The sequence below is a fragment of the Manis pentadactyla genome, chromosome 10, assembly GCF_030020395.1.
Source record: "Manis pentadactyla isolate mManPen7 chromosome 10, mManPen7.hap1, whole genome shotgun sequence".
In the NCBI taxonomy this organism is placed as follows: Eukaryota; Metazoa; Chordata; class Mammalia; order Pholidota; family Manidae; genus Manis; species Manis pentadactyla.
Window position 1 is genome coordinate 58,389,761 of NC_080028.1, and position 19,928 is coordinate 58,409,688.

The 19,928-nt window shown below is 37.2% G+C and overlaps 1 protein-coding gene across 1 annotated transcript in view; it reads left to right on the forward strand.

The window, feature by feature from the left end:
- The window catches only part of IRAK3 (interleukin 1 receptor associated kinase 3), a 57,863-nt gene that overhangs the window by 11,810 nt on the left and 26,125 nt on the right, over positions 1-19,928 (forward strand). The window contains exons 2-6 of the mRNA XM_036894890.2: positions 7,890-8,072; positions 13,113-13,177; positions 13,785-13,839; positions 15,089-15,240; positions 18,909-18,973. Of these exons, the coding sequence (XP_036750785.2) occupies positions 7,890-8,072; positions 13,113-13,177; positions 13,785-13,839; positions 15,089-15,240; positions 18,909-18,973 (520 nt within the window). The remainder of the gene's footprint in view (positions 1-7,889; positions 8,073-13,112; positions 13,178-13,784; positions 13,840-15,088; positions 15,241-18,908; positions 18,974-19,928) is intronic.

Here is a 19,928-nt window from a genome sequence, read left to right on the forward strand (position 1 = left end):
TTTCTCACTTCCTGCTACTTGTTTTCTTGACTCCAGCTACAATGACCGCCTTGGACATGCAAGGAACATTTTTCCTTCAGGAAATCTTGAGGCTTCCTTCTTCACCTTTTACATGTTTTTGATTAGCTATTACCTATCCTTGACCACTCTTTTAAAAATGACAGCTCCACACTTCGTTATGCCCCTTTCCTGCTTTATTTTTCTCCCCATCACTTATCATTGCTCACATACTTGATGTATCTTTATTTGTTTATTGCCTATCTAGAAATTAGCTTCATGAGAACAGGGAATTTTTGTTTGCTTGTTTCCTCCTGGCTTCTATAGCATCTAAAATTGTACGTGGTACAGAATAGGCATTCAGGAAATATCTGTTGATCAAACGAATTAATGAATGAAAAGATATCTTATTAAATATCTAAAACCTTATTGGGCAGACTCTTAGACAAAACATTGTACTAGGTACAACATAATGGTCCCTGCTTGTACGGATTTTCCAAGGCAATGTAGGCAACAGACTTATACGGATGTTATAAATAAGTTGAACAAGGGAAGAAAGAATGGGAAAATAGTACTGATCATTACCTGGGTATGGAATAACACAGCTTCTGATTTCCAGACTGACATGTTGGTGTTGAAGGTGAACTGTTCTTAAATTCTCTGTAAGGTAGTTAATATTAGCTCCTTACCTAGATCTGGGGTGAGAGCAGGACAGATGGAAGGATACCTGAAAAATCATGCACGAGTCCTTCTAAAGTTGGCGGGGAATGCCTATGTATAGGTATATGTAAAAGTACATATAAGCTTAAGAATGGTAAGTATTATTTCTTGTAAAATTTATTATCTACTGGGTGTTAATTCTACTGTCTGGTAGGAGGAGTAGAGCTAACTTACACTTTTGAGTTTGACCTTTTTTGGAATCAAAAATATCTTCTATCTTAAATGTTCTTTTAAAAGAATGCCTCATTTTTTGTGTGTGCTTTGTAGGAAGAAGGAAGAGAGACATCTTTTCCTTTTCCCATTATTTATTTCAAAACAAACTTTGCGAGAATGCGGTCTTAATTTCCTATGGGTTTTGGCACGTGGGTATATGCAAATACAAAGATTCCAAATAGGGGTGTATTGCGTTATTCTAAAAAACCCCTTCAGAGACTTATTTGCATATGGATAGTGATTTCTGCAGCTGAATTCCCCAGCGGTTAGCGCAACCTAGATAGTCCTGCCTTCTCAAAATAGAGCCTAGGAGGACTTTTGAACATCGAATGATTACTAAGCAATCAATATCTTCAGATGAACTAATCTCTGAACTTCTTAGTTCTACTTTTTGGCTTCTATTTGGCCAAGATGCCTTTCAAACAAAAGATTTGCCTTCCAGAAATCGGTTTAAAACAATGCTTAACTACAGCATATTTTTCTTAACTTATCCTTTTGTTGAGAATGCTGTTGATTTTAACAAAACTGTCATTGTGAAGCTTACTCTTTATTTGTTCAGTACTGTGAATAAACAAAGTCCTATGTTCTGGAAAGAAACATGTAAGGGAGAATTTAAAAAACTATGAATATTGAAGAACATAACACATTTAAGAGTTTGCATCTCTGTTGCATCAAATTGAAACTCTTGTTTTCCAGAATTTGATCAAAATGATTATACATTTTACAGGTGATAATACTCTTTAGTAGTGTTTCTATTCAGAATGCATCATCAGTGGAGAAAAGCTATTAAGGTTTGTCAACCTGAAAATAAAGGGCCACAGTGAGAGGCAAATGAGCATTTATTTGGAATTAAAGAACTGCAATTCCAGGAGCATGGCTTCAAGTAGATACCCAAATAGTGTTCCCACTTGTAGGGTGAAAGCAAAGGTTTTTTATGAGGAAAGGGAGAGGGGTGGTGGGCATTTACATGATTAAGAAGAGAGAGAAAAATAAGTTTTCTATGGGTGTTTTAACAAGCTAAACTACTCTGTGTTATACGTTGACTGACTACTGAGTCTATCTTCAGAAAGTCCACAACCATCAGACTTGTGATCATAATGTCTGTTCTGCTGATTTCTCAAACAACTGCCTAAAATAATTGCCATTTGGGCCAGTCCAAAGGCTTCTGCCCAGTTCATGCAAGGGCCAGTGAGGCAGTCTCTCTACAGTAGCCTCTCCGATTCTGTTTTAAAGTGGCTCCAGGCATGACAGTCTTTTTCATAGGATGCACTGTCAATCACCAGTTGGAGATGTAAATCATCATTTCTCATCCTGGAAGCAACCCATGCATGCAGTATCTCCCCTGAGCCTGGGTCAGTTTCACACTGGGAACTATTACTATTAGAAAAATACCTTTGTCTTGCCTAGCTTTCCTTAGACTTAGTGCCAACTTAGAGCCCTTTGTTTCTGGTCACTCTTAGGGAACTAAAAACACCAGCTCTTTTGGTATCTGTGCGTTCACCTAGCTAAATCTCAGAAACGTGTTTAAGGGAGAGCCTCCTACAATACCAGTTTCTCAGCCAGCTCAGGATGTGAGAGCCCAGAGCTGTGGCCTGTTGCCCTTATGAGAAGGACCTTCAGACACTAAAAAAAAGAAAAAGAAAAGTGGTGAATAGAATTATGTGGGAAGTCTGACGTCCCCTGGGGCTTAGAAACTTAACTACAGATTTCCTTAATAGTTATAAACTATTCCTTTCCTACTGTGAGAATTGTGAGCTATAAAATGTTCATCCTTTTTATGTACAAATACTGTATATGGAACTCCTGCTACTATTGCCACCAGATGGATCTTCCGAAAACTAAATCTTCCATCTTGGCATCACCTCCTTAGAAATCTTAAATTGTTCTCAGTTGCTTTCAGGATAGTTTAAGTTCGATGCTAACACACAGGGCCTCTGTCTGTCATTCAGCAAGTATGTATTGAACATCTACTGCACTATTTCAACAAAGGTAACCTGGACACGTCATGGAGCTTGTTTCCTCTTTCTTTAACAGGAACCCTTGGCATTAAGCATTCTGGAATCCTCTTTGTCCCCTTGTGCCCTTTTCTGTTTCTGGAACAATTCCCCATCTGACAGGCTCTATCCTCTTCCTTCAGCCTCTAACCCTCCCTCCAGTCCACCCTTGTTGGAAAGCCAGCTGATGCCCCATCACCTCATGCTCCTCCCCTGACCATCTCACAAGGACATCTTCTTCCTTCACCCCTATTAAATTATGTGCATGTCTTATCTCAAAAGTTGAAAGTACAGCAGGAACTTTTATTTTTTAAGCTGTTAGATGTTATGTAAATAGTACTTATTAAGTTCTATGATACATTATACTTAATTGTAGCTCCAGGAGTAAGGGGGTTCCCTGGCCAGGGCAAGTTTGCTGTGAATCCAGTGAAATCAAAGGAAGCCAAGGGAAAGGTTGGGAGAAAGAAGTTTATTGCTCACAGCCAGCTCGGGTTTGCTAGCCAGCCCCTGCTCAGTGCATCCCCTACAGCTGTGGCACACTGTCCCTTCCCCCATCCACCACCTCTGGGAGGAACTCCATGGGTGGGTGAGTGGAGGGTGCCAGACCAATTATGTACCAGGAACAGAGGGGGAGGAGAGAATAGCTGTTTTCTCTCCACCCCTTGCCCCAGTGACAACCCTGCCATGGCCTATTAATATGCAAATAGAGCAGTAAATTCTGGATACAAACTTCCATTTACCCCACACTAATACTATACAAATGTTAACCAATTAATTTACTAATAGAAGAAGTAGAGACCTAAGTTTTCCCTTTGCTGAAATCTGATATTTAACATTCATTAACACTTAGGAATGTTAATTTAGAGACCAGGAAGTGTTTTAAAGTCAGTGATCACAAAATCAGCAGGCCAAGGAGGGGCAACCAAATTTAGTGTCTTTTGGGGAGGGACTACTGCAAAGGACGTTTACTGATGAGACGTTTAATATTGCTCAGGGAGGTTGTGACTTTCCAGGAGTTGTACCGTAGGTCATTGGCAGAGCCACCAGTAAATCACATGTTCCTACATACGCCCAGGGGGGCCACAGTGATATCCTGTCTTGGTGGCTTTTCTCCTTAGAACACAGTATAGTCTGAGGGCTCAGAGTTCATTCTTATGTTTCAAAGTGACACTCATTAACTGTTTTTTTCTCTCCAGGATAATGTGCCCCACCCAATAATTCCTTAAGAATTGGCCTCTCTTTGGAAATACTCATAGTTTTAAACTTGGCTCAGGCTCCAGAAACCACTCCTCTAAGGATCCTTCTATGATGCCCCATCGAATTATGGACCTCAATTCACATTCCATTCATACCTGGAATGTGCAATTACTGGACTGCTGGCATACAGTAGATACTCAACGAGTGTTTCAACTACACTGACAAATCAAAAACTCTACAGATGGTGAATCTCTGAAATAAAAGGATTTATTGAGCCTTTAGATATGTTAGCCAGAAAAAGGATTGAGTCCTGGGACAAGAAGGTTCTGCTTTACCAGCAAGGCCAGTTAATTAACAGAAACAATTTGTCCATCAGATTCAAGAAACATGGGATATTTATAAGGGATCTCAAGGAAAGAAAGTTCTCTAAATTCACACTGGCTATAGATAAGAACATGACATTCTGATGTGAAGTGGAGAAAGTCAAGAGAGAGATGGTTTAGTTTGTAGAGAGGTCTAGTGGATTGTTACTGATGATGGTTAGACATTATTCACACACAGGAGAAAGTGGTGGTTCTGGGGACCTTCTAGGTAATTGGTGAAATGATTTCATCCAGGAATGTGGAATTTCTGGTTAGCTATAGCCCTTTTCATTGACTGATGACCTTCCCTTGTTTCTTTCCCCCATTCTCCTGTCCTTACATTACTTAATTTTAGGACATTTCAAAATTTTTCCTGATCAACACTGATTTGTAATATTTCCCCTAAGAGCTTCAAAAAACAGTTAAACAAAGCATTTATTAAAAATGTGCCTCAAAGAGATGGATTACATCATCAAAAAGAAATACACTGAAATAATATTACCACATTTTGTGAAATTTTTTTTGCTTTGAAGGTCCCCTTCTGTGTTTTTAGTGGTAAGTTATCTAAGACATATTGGCATTTGGCTAGTCCTTACCTCTTCAGGGGACATCATCTCTTCAAAGAGATGGAGAATGAAGATCTTCTTGCCAGAACTTAAAATAAGGACAATTCCAACTTGATGATATAGACATTTTATTGTAGCTGTTTTTTCCATTCAGTGTAAGCATGCATTCAGTTTTTGAGTATCTCAATTTTATCTTCCCTTGTTTGATATGTACTCACAGGAGCTACCACTTCCTTTCATTCTTTTCTGGTACAAGACGTTACTGAAATAACAGAACATTCAGGATAAAACTTTGTGTATATTAGTCAGGGTAGACTAAATTATAATGCAGTAACAAACATGACCAAATTCTGTGATTAACACACAGAAGTGTACTTTTGGCTCATGGGCACTAGTAATATCTACCAAGTCAATTTCTGGCTTACAGAAAGAGTGGCAGTAATGGTTTCATACTGTGATCTCTTTCAATTTTCAGGACTTACTTATAGTCTCAGCAGGAACATAAAGCTGGAGGAAATTGAATAGTCCAGCAAACCCTTGTAGAACTGAATATATCGGAGGAGGGGATGTCATATAAAAGCCGAAGCTGTTTGCCACTCTGATGTCTTGATTCAAATATTTTATCAGGTGTAGTAGCTCCATAAGAAATGTAAAAGAATTTTGAAGTCTGAAACAGACTGAACAGAAGATAATGCAATAGGGGGCTTACTGTTCTTCTCAGATCTGAGCATCTGTTCATCTTTTAAAAGGACAACAACCTTTGCAGAATAGCATTCGTGGATAGGTAAGTCCTTCAGTGAGGTTATCTTAGTTACTGCTTGACGGTAGCTCCCAAATTTGTATGTTGCAAAAGGAGAGAAGGCTGATTTCCCCACAGTTATGGTGATGTGTTGGAGACCCCATGACCATTCTCAGATGACACTTAGATTTTATCCATAGGCCTGTATCTGACTTCCTAAATCTTTTAGACTCTGTGGAGGATAAGATATGAGGGGATACTGCCATTCACCATCACTGGCTCCAAAACACATTGCTCGTTTTAGTGCTCAGATGACTAGGCTAATCTGGGAGTATTGTCCCAGAGACAAGAAAACCACCCTTTTGATCTGTCATTGTCTTTGTTTCTCTTTCCTTTGCCTTGAAATACACTCTAAAATTTAGTAGTTGTACAGAAAGGCAGTATAACTTTTTACCTGAAAAATCCTATTAACTCAGGGTACCATAAAATCTCATACAGTTTTGGTACAGCTTTAAAATTTTTATACCAGATCTTAAGTAAGTCATATATACTATTTTTGAACAACCAAAATCCTCATAGCCCAGTTGATTTTCTAGATCTACTCAGATATTAACTTTTACTTACTCAAAAATATTCAACAGCAAGAGAGTATAGAACAAAAGTTTAAAACAGCATTCTATAAAAAAACCTCAACAAATGGAACTGTTACCAATGAGGGAGAAAAGAGCTAACCTAAGGAATTTTGGAAAACAGGCCCTTACCTGAATACCCTTAGGTCGAGGCCAAAAAGGATTGCATATAAATGCTATAATTTGGTTAGTTGATGTGTTTCTTCCAGGGATATGGATTGGCAATTCTGATGGCACTTTATATACATAGTAGAACTGAAAAACAAGGAAATACATTGTAGATAGTGAGAGCAAAGTTTCTCACAGTTTGCGAATGATGTTACAAATGAAGAGGGACTAAAATGTACCATATGGTGTCGAAATCAGAGAATCAATATGAAATCATGGTTTTGAATATGTGCACAGACAGAAATACAGGTGCACGTGTTAGTGCACATACATATATTTCCTAGTTTGTCTGCTTGAAGGACCTGGAAGCAAGGGAACCCTGGTAGCAGTGAGCACATCTGGCACCTAGATCTTGCCGTCTAACACCATAATCCAATGAAAGGAACCAGAACTCCTTGGAAAAAGTAATTAATTTCAGGACTGGAGCAGGGGAAGTACAAAATGAGCCTGGAGCATCTTGTAGAACCAGAAAATAAGGAAGTGTTCCAAAAATGATAGGGCTTGTCAAAAGAACACAGGAGTCAGTCTGAAAGGACTAAGCTAGAATAATTTTAGCAACAAAATAAATAACAGTAGTATTAGATTTTACCCCATGGCATAAAATAAATATATGAGTCCATACTGATATTAATTAATTAATTAAATGGGGAGGAGGGCTAGCACTTTCTTACAGAAGAATCACAGCTAAACACAGAAGGAGAAAGGGAAAACAAAACCACCATTAAGCAAACAGCATAGTAATGATTATGATAGATCAAGATCCACTGATGGATGCAAATATTTGTGGGCAAAACCTGAGGAGAAGCAGAGTAATTTTCATAGTCTCAAAATATCTCCCCCAAATAGTTGTGAATTATACAGGGGGAAATAATTCCATAGCAGAGGAGCCTTCAGACCCCACCTTAACCAAGTGATCAATTAACGTCGCCAAAGATTAAGACATGGAAATCGTGAACCTCTTGATACTATGGACTGAGAAGGCACAACAGCATTTCATTGCCTAGCAAGACAAGGAAAGACTGAGGAACACCAGACTGGAGGTGAAGGGGAAATAAAAACCGATTGCCGTGGGGAAAATGGATAGGCTCTTAGAACAGAAAAGGACACGAGTGGGAAAACTGGTGAAATCAGAATAAGGTCTGCAGTTTGGTTATCACTATGGGTATTGAAGATGTCAACAAGGAAGGAAGTTGGGTGAGGAATATATGTTCAAATTTGTTCCAAAAAATCATGTGAAGTGCCCCAAGCAAGTATTCCCATAAAAGTAAATTATTCTTTGGTTCTTCCTATTGCAATTTCCACAGCGGAACGACTTTCAAGCAGCTGGCTGGATGTTCGTCACATTGAAAAATACGTAGACCAAGGTAAAAGTGCAACAAGAGAATTACTTTGGTCCTGGGCACAGAAAAACAAGACCATCGGTGACCTTTTACAGATTCTCCAGGAGATGGGACATCATCGAGCTATCCATTTAATTACAAACTATGGTAAACACTGATTCTATCATATGGCTCTCAGTCCATTTTATATGAATTGTCATTTGTCAATGTAAATACTGCATTTTATTCAAGACACTGACGGCCTTGCTGTATGTCTCAGGTTCCTTACCTGTGATTTTTAAATGAAAGGGGCATTGCAGCTTCACATTTTTGTATGTGCAACACATTCTTTATTGCCTAACTTACAGATCACATTCCTTTCCTACCACTTTATAGTTAGGTTTTTAAAAAAATTTTTCCATACAAACTACACATTTTAAAATGTTTCACTAATAGCTAAAATAGTCACTTCTCTGTCCAAAACTCTGAAACTCTGACTCAGAATCACAATATTTGAGTAAAATATGAAATAATGCAGGAATTTGTTTTGTCGTATCATTTAGAAGTTAAAGATATAATTGAATTATCTCCCCTGTATTTTAGTGCAAATGATACCTCCAGAATAATCCTGGGATTTCTATTTTATCTTCACTGCTGTTTTATGCCATGGCCTATAACTCTGCCTCATTTGCTTACCATTCATTTCACAGTGGCCTCATTCTTCCCTCTGTTTGTCTTTCTGTTGCTACTGTTGTGTCATGACTTACATTTAGAGCAACCTGATAAATAAATCTCATGAAGTATTCTGCATTTATTCTTTGTCAATAAAATAATTTCCTAATGTCATCTGTTCTGTTTACTCCACTTTAGATTTATTCACTTCAACAAGAATGACCTTGGAGTGATCTTGGGTCTTACGTTGTAGGTTCAGAGCTCTTAGGATGGAAACTCTTTTGAATTAGCACTTTTATTCTTTGGCCCTTTCATCCATGCATATTTTTGGTTCTGTGTGTTTGTACACATGCTCTTTGATAATATATTTAGTGCCCTTGAGCCTCTACCTTATCACCCAAGGAAGCCTTGCACATACAAAGAAGAAATCCTGCAATATTTGTGCCAGAAAACTGTAGCTTCAGACTGACGTTTATTTTGCAGGTTTTCCCTGTTAATGGGATACTAGTTCTCAGTGGCCTCCAACATGATATTATCTGTATAATTCAGCTAATCCTCTTAGCCTTTGGCCCATTATTTCTTCACTTAGTTTAGTACTGCAGAATGCTTCACTAGGAAGTTGACTGACCAAGGGCAATTCACTGAGTCCCTGGGGACTGTAAATGCAATGCCTTTTCATTATCTGAGCCTTTTCCAGCCACTAAAACAGCACACATGACTTGCTGTTCACAAATAGGAACACACCAATTTGATAGGATACATGGGAATGTTTTGTATGTCAGTGTTCTGGGATAGATTTCAAGACATCTGTTCACTCTCCATTGTTTATTTATATGGCAGAGAATGATGTTCACTGTGTGTAGACAAAAATTTCACAGTTTGGTTGATTCCTAATCTGTGGCACATTCAAAACTTATTTCATTTTTGAAAATGTGAGATTAGCTGATTGGCAGAAAGACAATTGTTTTACCAGGACATAGGTAAATCTGAGATGAAGAGGGGGATAATGCCATCCTCTGAGTCCTTTGCTGTGAAAAATAGCTATTTTAATTGCAATTTATTGAGATGCTTTGGACTAAAATCTTAAAAACATTACCTGTATAATTTGCTAAAAGCAGCAATGTGATGATTCATCAGAAACATGAAGTGTAGTTTGCAAAACAGCTGTGTTCTATGATAGCTACTCATTGAATTAGGAGCTGGAGCTTCTACCTGGAATGCATTAAAAGACAGTCTTTCTTTTTTGCTACTATGACAGAGTTATCAGTTATCTGGATTATCCATCCAAATATTTTATTTTGCCTGCCTTTCCTTACAATTGTTCAGTTTGGTGGAGTGGTTTTCATTTTAGAGGAAATTTTTACCTTTCATTTGCCAACCTTCAGAGATCATTTTGTATCTCTGAAGGATGTAGGATTCCTACTGAGAAAGGCCTTGTATTTCCTCCCAGTCATTTTTCCTGCAGTTCTGGTGGCTGCCATTAGGTGGTTTCTTCACAATCCATAAAGCATTCTTTAGGTCTCAGGACATAATCCAATTGCTTGAGAAAGTAGAATCTTTACTTGCTGTCGTCATATTTCTGTCATGCATGTCCTTACGTATCACATTTTACATTTATATTTCAATGATCAGTGATGGTTTTCTAGTTTTGACATGAAATCCACAGCTTTCTGCTGGGTTCTTAAAGAGAGCCATTTTGAATCTTCCATTTTATATGGCAATGAAATGCTGTATCTTTCTTTATGAACAACAAAAGAACAATGACTTTTAGTGACTTTACAGCCTCCAAGCTATACAACAGTACCTTATTCAGGATGGTTAGTATTTCTTTGTTCTTGCCTAATTGCCCTGGATAGAACTTCTAGTATGTTGAATATAAGCAGCAAGACCAGACATCCTTTTCTTGTTTCTGATCCAAAGGGGAAAACATTCAGTCTTTCATTATGTGTGATGTTATCAGCAGGCTTTTCACAGATGCCCTTTATTAAATTGAGAAAATTCTCTTCTATACATAGGGTTTTATCATGATAGGTTATTTGATTTTCTGGGTTTTGTTCTTCCTTCTTTTAATGTAATGTATTACATTGTTTCATTTTCAGATATTAAGCCAACCTTGGATTCCTGGGGTGAATCCCACTTGGATCTGGCATGCTAATATTTTACTGAGAATTTTTGCATCTATATTTATAAGGGATATTGGTCTGTAGTTTTCTTATGATGCTTGGTATAGCATTGGTATTAGTATAATATTGATCTCAAAGAATGATTTGGGAGTTGTTACCTCCTCATTTATTTTGGAAGAATTTGTGCGATTTCTTCTTGAATTAGCTTTGGTAATTTATATATTTCTAGGACTCTGTCCATGTCATCTAAGTTACCTAATTTTTTACATACAGTTGTTCATAGTATGCCCTTATAATTCTTTCTATTTCTGTAAGGTAGTTAATCTCCTTTTTTGTTTTGATTTTAGTAATTTAAGTTTCTCTCTCTCTTGGTCAATCTAGCTAAAGGATTGTCAATTGTGTGATCTTTTCAAATAACCACTTTGGTTTCATCAATTTTCTCTTTTGTTTTTCTATTCTCTAACTCATTTATTTCCATCGCAATATTAATTCTTTTCTTCTGCTTCCTTTGGTTTACTCTTCTCTTTCTGTATCTTTTTTTTTTTTGAGAGGGCATCTCTCATATTTATTGATCAAATGGTTGTTAACAACAATAAAATTCTGTATAGGGGACTCAATGCTCAATGCACAATCATTAATCTACCCCAAGCCTAATTCTCATCAGTCTCCAATCTTCTGAAGCATAACGAACAAGTTCTTACATAGTGAACAAATTCTTACATAGTGAATAAGTTCTTACATGGTGAACAGTACAAGGGCAGTCATCACAGAAACTTTCAGTTTTGATCATGCATTATGAACTATAAACCATCAGGTCAAATATGAATATTCATTTGATTTTTATACTTGATTTATATGTGAATCCCACATTTCTCCCTTATTATTATTATTATTATTTTTTTTTTAATAAAATGCTGAAGTGGTAGGTAGATGCAAGATAAAGGTAGAAAACATAGTTTAGTGTTGTAAGAGAGCAAATGTAGATGATCAGGTGTGTGCCTGTAGACTAAGTGTTAATCCAAGCTAGACAAGGGCAACAAAACATCCATGGATGCAGAAGATTTCTCTCAAAACAGGGGGGGTGAGGTTCTAAGCCTCACCTCTGTTGATCCCCAATTTCTCACCTGATGGCCCCCCTGCGACTGTGCCTGTCTTAGGTTGTTCCTCCCTTGAGGAATCTTACCCATCTCTGGCTAACCAGTCATCTTCTGGGGCCATACAGGGAAATGTAAAGTTGGTAAGTGAGAGAGAAGCAATATTGTTTGAAAAGGTTAGCTTTTTCTCTTTCTGTATCTTTAAGGCAAAAGTTTAGATTATTGATTTTAGATCTTTCTTCTTTGTTAAGGTCAGCATTTACAGCCATAGATTTCCCTTTAAGCACACTTTTGCTGCATCATTTGCCAACCTTCAGAGTTTTGGCATGTTGTGTTTTCATTTTCATTCATCTTAAAGTATTTTTTAAATTTCCCTTGTGATTTCTTTTTTGACTCATTGGTTATTTATGAATTTGTTGTTTAATTTCCATGTATTTGTGAATTCTCCAAATTTCTTTATTTTACTGATTTCTGTTTTAATTCCATTGTGGTCAGAGAATATGCTTTGTATGATTTCAACCCTTCCAAATTTATTGAAGCTGATTTTATTACCTAACATATGTACTTTTCTGGAGAAGTGTGCACTTGTGAAGTATGTGTATATTCTTCTGGTTTTGAATAGACTGTTCTATAGCTGTCTATTAGGTGTAATTGATTTATTGTAGTGTTCAAGGGGCCTTGTTAATTGAGCATGCCTTGTTGCCAGTCTTAAGCAAAATAATTTAAGAAACATTAAAATATAATCTAAGATAAATCAAGAAAGTGAATTAAATGTCAGAAGTGACAGCAAAATATTTCAGGATTTTAATCTTTTGTAGGAAGCTACACAAAGTACCTTGAACTATAACAAACAGAAGTTATAGTCTACAGTTAGGAAGGGTGGTGGATATTTGTGGTGATAACACATACACACATCTCTAATACCTTGTGGCATAAGATGGGATAAAAAATTAATATGGAGATATAATCCCATAGTTGTAAAAATGTAAAATATTATGTTCCAAATGCTGATAACAATGTTGGTTTTTTCCTTTCAGTTTTCTGCTTCATACTTCAGTATTTTCAGTGATGTCTCATGACAACTTAAGTTAGGTATTCATGTTTTAAGTAGACAGAAAGCACGTTTGTATAATACGTGATCATTAGAAAGATAGTCACATATGTAAATTTGTAACCATTCATTGGGAATGAAACTGAGCTTTAGAAATGAACATTACTAGTGGGGTGTTTATTTTTTCACTCTCAGAAAGATAAAAACTTGTTATTAGGGACATAAAATATTTTTGTATCATATCTAGCTCCCCGGATTTCTCTTTCAGGAGCAGCCTTGACTCCTTCAAAGCAGAGTCATCAGGAAGATGGATTTCCAAACAAGTTATCCAAGGTAGAGTATGTATGAATAGATAATGAACCTGGGGCTCTGTTACATATGGAATTATGAGAAGAAAAATGCTGGATGTGCAGGTACTTTTTAAAACCAGAAAAGACTTGGTTCTGTCATTATTCCTTGTTTAGTTGGAAATTCAGGAAATTAGAGGTTTATAAATGTTTGAAGAGGTAAGAGCGTTTTCCTCTCAGTGATCTATCAGAGATGAGGCTTAGAACTACTAAGAATGCTGTGAGCTATGTATGTGTCAAGTCAGCTTTTCATTTTCCTTCTTGAGTTGGTGTTTTGCATGTTGCTCTTAGTTTTTATTAGAGCAAATTTGCAGTGATCATTTTTATAGCATCAGAAGTTATTCAAAGTTGATTATAACTGACTATGACATTGATACTTGAGTTTTTACAGTTGGTATAGAAGCCCTGAATATATATAGCAATGAATACTATTGAATAAAATAAAATAACTTTACTTTCTGCTAGCTTTTTTCTAAATTAGATTCCACTCTATTGTGCTGTATAGTCCAGTGGGAGCTTTGGATTTCTGTTGAGGTTCTGTTCTTTCTAGATTTATGAAATGGAATTATTTCAGTATATATTTTTTCTCTTAGGAAACAGCTAACATCACAGTGGATAATGTTCTTATCCCTGAACATAATGAAAAAGGTAAAAAAAAACAACAACAAACCTATTTTTCTTTAAATGAATATAGTATATTTATTTCTTTAAGTGAATATAGAGGAAGAAATATCAAATAACTCTATTAACTATTCATTAATATGCAAATCCAGGATAAAATTTTCATAGATACTGAAATATTTGCAATTTTGACTGACACATGGTTCTTATGGATGATACAGTATTGTTGCATTAAAAATATATTGATAATGAACATAATTCTGGTGGCATCACTTAGGGTAATTTCTTATTTTCTGTTGGTGAAATTTTCTTTTTTATGTGTCAGGAATACATTTTTTAAAAATTACATTGGGTTTTATATAGTTATAGAAATTTTCATAGCACTTGCAGAGATCTCTAAAGATGTTTGTGGAGCAATGTTGATGTTCACTATGAATATCCAGTTATCTTCCATATCAACTCTCCTACTTTATTACTATGGAGAATAATTTAATTCTATCTGGGAATCATTCTGATAAACTCTACTGGCTATTTAAGGTTGCCTTGCCTCATCTTTACCACTAGCTCTGATGCTTCTTTAGTGCAAAAGAGACTTAGAAAAGTTAGATAAGCTTTTAATCCCTTATGATTTATCAGTAAGGTCTAAATCAAACATCGAATGTGAAAATATAGCCCAAATTGGACTTTGAAGAATTTAACCAAGCTTTCCTTTTGAATTAGTATTTGATCACCTTTTAAGTGTTTTCTCTCAATCTCCGTTTAGATCATTTTTTAAAGAGCTTCCTGATTTACTCTGAGGAAGTAAGTTAGGCATTTAGGGGATTTGGCTCATGAAAAATGTTTGTATCAGTTATGCTTGGAGAATATTGTTTAGTCATGTCAACATTTCCTTTCTGTAGGATTTTTTTGTTTTGTTTTTGCTGGTTTTAGGTTTAAAGTGAGTTAACAGCAATCCATTGATCTAATGACAAGGAGAGAGTCTTGGATAAGTTTCTCCAGCTAAGTTGTTTTGTTGATCTCTTTGGAAAGGCAGTAGAATCACAGTGATATTTTTCAGATATCTGATGAGCTGTTGCCCTCTGGAATGGCGGGAGCCAGGGCCCAGTAAATGTGCAGAGAGTGCATGGTGGCCTTCAGTTTGCCGCTGGGGCCTTGCACTACTGACTCTACTGGGCTCTAATGTATCTAATGTGAAAATCCTGGTTCTTTGTAAGGGTGGCACTGATTCTTGAAAAGGGAAAAGGGAACTTACCTTCTCCCTACTTTCCTTCCTAAGGAATATTGCTTAAATCCTCCATCAGCTTTCAAAACATCATAGAAGGAACGAAAAATTTCCACAAAGATTTCCTAATTGGAGAAGGGGAGATTTTTGAAGTATACAAAGTGGAGATCCAAAACCGAGCATATGCCATTAAATTATTTAAACAGGTATGGAAAGAATTACTGTCACAGGATATCAACTCCGTTTACTTGCTCATATTTCATATTAGAATGTGTCATTTTACATCAACATTGAAAGGAGGTGTATTTGAAATAAAATTTCATAAGTGGAAATAAGATATATGACTGCAGGTGACCGGAGAAATGACTAAGAAATGAATGCCTGTCTTATAGGAATGTGGGAGTTAAATCCTTCCTATCCCCAGATATACTGCAGGAGAAAGACTTTTCTGAAAAGCTTTGTAGGACATTAGGGACTTTGCTTGAGGTGGTCAGGTTGTGCTGGTGTGCTCCAGTTTTCACGGTTTTTAAGGCTGGATAATATCTTCTCCAGGCAGCCTCCCAGACTGAGCCACAGGTTGCTATTGGGTGCTACTTTATAAATTGTTTTCTATCATAATTTAGGAGGTTGGGAAAGAGGAGGCTTTACGTGGGAGTAGCCAGGCAATGATCAGAGTAGGAAGTTAGAAGACAGCTGAGTGACTGCAGCCAGAGAAGCAGAAAGCGTCCTGGGAGACCAAACTTAGGAGTCGAGAAGAGGTAGGCTTGAGCACATACACCCAAAAGAGCTGCTCTTCATATTCTTCATTGTGGGTCAACAGTCATAAACATTTACTAAAATCTTCCTATGTGATAGTGTTGAGCAAAGATGAATAAGGTATAGTTCTGTCCTCGAGGAGCTCACAGTATTGTGGGGAAAACAGTCAGATAATGAAAAGATGAACTACAGTGTGAGGACATTAGTAGAGATTTGTGCAAAAGGTTGTGGGAGCACATGGAGGAGGGGCATGTCCAGCACCCAGAAGAGTGCCTGGCACAGTGCAATCACACAGTAAACATTCTGCAATACACAAATGGAAAAATGGTTGAAAGGAATGACCTTTCAGCTGGATTTTGAAGGATGAGTAGAACTTTGGTAGCCTGTGAGAGAGAAGTGCTTTCTGGGTGGAAGAAATAGCAGATGCAAAGGCCCAGAAGTGCGTGCATGGAAGCATATGCCTTACTCATGTATAACAAATATTCAGTGGAGTGGAGTTTATTGTGGGGAGTTGGAAGGTAGTGTCAGAAGATGATACTGGAAAGATGGGTCCAGTCCATGGATGGTTTTTAAATGGGAGAGTGAAAGGACTAGGTTTGTGTGCTTTAAATATAACTGATTATAGGTTAGATGATGGACTGGAAGTTGGAGGTGCACTGGAGGAAAGATGTCAAGAACTAAACTGAATGTGGAAAGCACTGATAGAAGGATATTTCAGATGTGTCAATGAAGAAGCGAATGGGCTTAACCAATGTTGTCAACCCTAATATTAGAATCATCTAGGGAGCTCTCCAAAAATGATTCCTTAGAATTTGGGTCAGTCAGAGTAGTGGTGGTGGTGGCAGGCATCAGTATTTTAAAAATTCCCCACATGGTTCAGCTGCGTAGCCAGTGTTGAGAACCACTGCTGTGAGCCAAGGCTGAGGCACTGGGATGGTGTGTCTAAGAGCTGCGGTGCAAAGAACCAGATCTGTCATATTCTTCATTGTGGGTCAACAGTCATAAACATTTACTAAAATCTTCCTATGTGCTAGTGCTGAGCAAAGATGAATAGGGTATAGTCTTGTCCTCGAGGAGCTCACAGTATTGTGGGGAGAAGAGTCAGATAAAGAAAGTGAGAGGAGGAATGGGGAATGGCCTGGGGGAGTGGGGAAGAAGGATAGGTGATTCCTACTCTACAGCTTAGATTACAGGGCCTTTCTAAAAATTGTTATCCCGATTTCTCCATTTCCCCAAATTGCATTTTGCCACACTAATTTTATACAGACATCTCAAGATTCCTGACAAGGTGAGTGGTATAATAAAGAAATGAAACTACCTACTGGTAAAACAGTTCAACAAAGAGCATATCATTACTCCAGAGGTGGTCTAACTGAGGCCATCAGGTCAGTGTGTCTCAGCCCCACTGGAACATTCTGTTATGTTTGAGCCCAGGGCCACCTCCCCACAGCTCCATCCGTCTACTTTCCCCTTCTCTCTGCCACCAACTCACACTCCCTTTCGGGAGTCTTTTTTTCCAGGAATCTGGCTTCCAATGGCATGTGCTTGCCTCTAGATCACCTTCCCTTCCTGTCCCAGAAACAATGATCATTTCCTAGATTGCCTCCAAGCCCTCCAGTATGTTTCAGTGACTCTCCTATGTGTAGCCACCACACTGTGGCATCACCTCATAATAATTTCTTCATCCACCTGTCCCTGTGGAGTAGACGGCTTTCTTGAAAGTCTTATTTGTCTTTATATCCCAGGGCCTTACTACAGTTGTTGCTCAATAAATGTTTGTTAGATGAATGAATGGAGCACAGATGCCCTTGAAGCATGATATTAGTCACTAATCTCTAGCAGTAAAAAATGAGGTAACAAAGTTATCAAAGACCTAGAAACTGTACAAAGTTCTACACACACACACACACCCTTAACAGGAAAGATGAGATAACTGAATAAAGCTTTAGCCACAGAGCATTTTTTTTTAAAGAAATGTGGTTTTGTAAAATTGGGACATTAACTTCAGCAACCTTTTGTAGAGGGATGGAAGTGGAGAAATGTACTAGATGTGTTAGGTGGGTGCATCTTAATCACCTGGAGCTTGTCTTACCGTGTGGTAATACAGCACATCCGGGCAGGAACCAGAGACTCAGCATTTCTCACCAGCTCCCATGAAGCTGATGTTCCTCATGCACAGACCAAACTTGGTGCAGGAAGAGTGCTAGGTTAGCATGAACACAAATACTAACTCCTTCGTTTTTCAGATTAAGAAAACTATGACCTCGGGGAGGTTAAGTGACAAAAATAATCATAAGTAGTGAGTGTTAGAGATGGACTTCAGACCCAATCCACCTGGCTCCCAGGACAATGGTTTCTTAAAATATAAATTCTCATAAAGTGGTCCTTGAAAATGATTTGTTAGCCTAGTTTATTGTTTCTGACTTCCTGGATTAACTTGGAAAATAACTTCCAGAATGCCTGTTGGATTTCTCTTCCTTTATTCCTGAGGATAGAGCTCTAAAAACACTTCCCTGTCTAGCAATTTGCAAAGGATAGGACCTCACATCTGATGGGACCTAGGAACCTATTGATTTAACTCTTTCTTGGTAGAAGTTAGGAACCTGAGATTCAGAGACATGTAGTGACATAAGGTGTATGAAGCCATCCAGAACAATACCAGGTACAGAGTAGGTGCTTAGTACAATATTACTGAAGTCGTCGATTTATGGAATAAATATTCATATGTCAATTGCTGGGCTAGCTTGTGAGGCTTCTTTGAAGTAAAGAGTTGTATTTTTCATTTGCTTAGTAATTTTCATAATTAATGCAAGGCTATATAAACATTAACTTGAACTGACAAACCCAAATGGCCCAAGTCATAAATAACAAATTAGTGAAATCACTTCTAATCAGAATACAGCTATCAGCAACCAGATTCCTTGTGAGATCATGCAGGGAATAGCTAACTGTTCTGGAACTTTTTTTGAATAGTTTTGAATTTACATAAATGTGTCCAAAATATGGTGAAAGAATTTGAATTTGAAATATGGTGACATGGTACGTTGCACAAAAAACTTTTAAGATTTTAAAAATTCTTTCCTTATTTTTTTTTCTTGTTTTTCTGTATGATACTTAGGAGAAAAAATTGCAATGTAAGAAACAATGGACGAGGTTTTTGTCTGAGCTTGAAGTTTTATTACTGTGAGTATATTTTGTCTGGAATTTTTCCCTTTGTGCCTAGTTTTCATCTTTGTTCGTCTTTGATTGTATACAGCACAGTGTTTGGCATGGTTGGTATTTATAAATGTGGGTTGGATATTAGAACATTGGGTAAATGTTTGACATCTGCTTTAGCATATTCCTTAGAGTGCATTATAAAATAAACCATTTACATAATTCACTTTAACATATTTTAACAAGAAACTGTCACAAGGAAGTGGGTTAAATCATGTGTGACAAACATGGGTGAATGTAAAATAATTCTTGGAACATTAGACTTGTCTATGTTTTACCATTTCCTCCTTCCTTAGAGACATTACAGTCAAGAAACTGTTTCATCAGTATAACCCTCTTCAGGAAGAAAGTTTAGACAAAGAAATCAAATGCTTTTGATGTGTGTATTATTTTCTGGGAATTCGTTCATGAGCCTGAGAGTCCTTGGAGACAAACTAAAATGACTTCATTTTCATATATATTCAAATCTGCAGGTGTGCAGCCCACTCATCGAAGCCCCTAACCCTATAGAGTTCACTCATCACCCTTTATGAATAGAAAATATTCTTTTCAGATGTTTTCTAAACCAATATGTGAAGTCAGGTGGTAAGAAGAGGGGAAGCATTATACTAAATTATTCTCCTTTTAAACCCAGGACCAGAAATCAAAATGTTACAGGCTAATCATAAAAACTTAATATATATTATCATTGAGTCAACAAAAAACTAAAACCAAAACTGTACCAGTGGAAGGTTTTTACATTTAAGCTTTATTTGCTTATGAATAAGTAGTAAGTTCAAATACTTCAAAATACCAAAAGTGCAAAAGGGTAAATGAAGAAAAGATTTTCTTCCGCTATTATCTCCGGTCACCCAGATGATTTTCCCAAAGCAACAGTTGTTTTTTGTGCATTTTCCCAGATATATTTTATGCCTAAGCATGT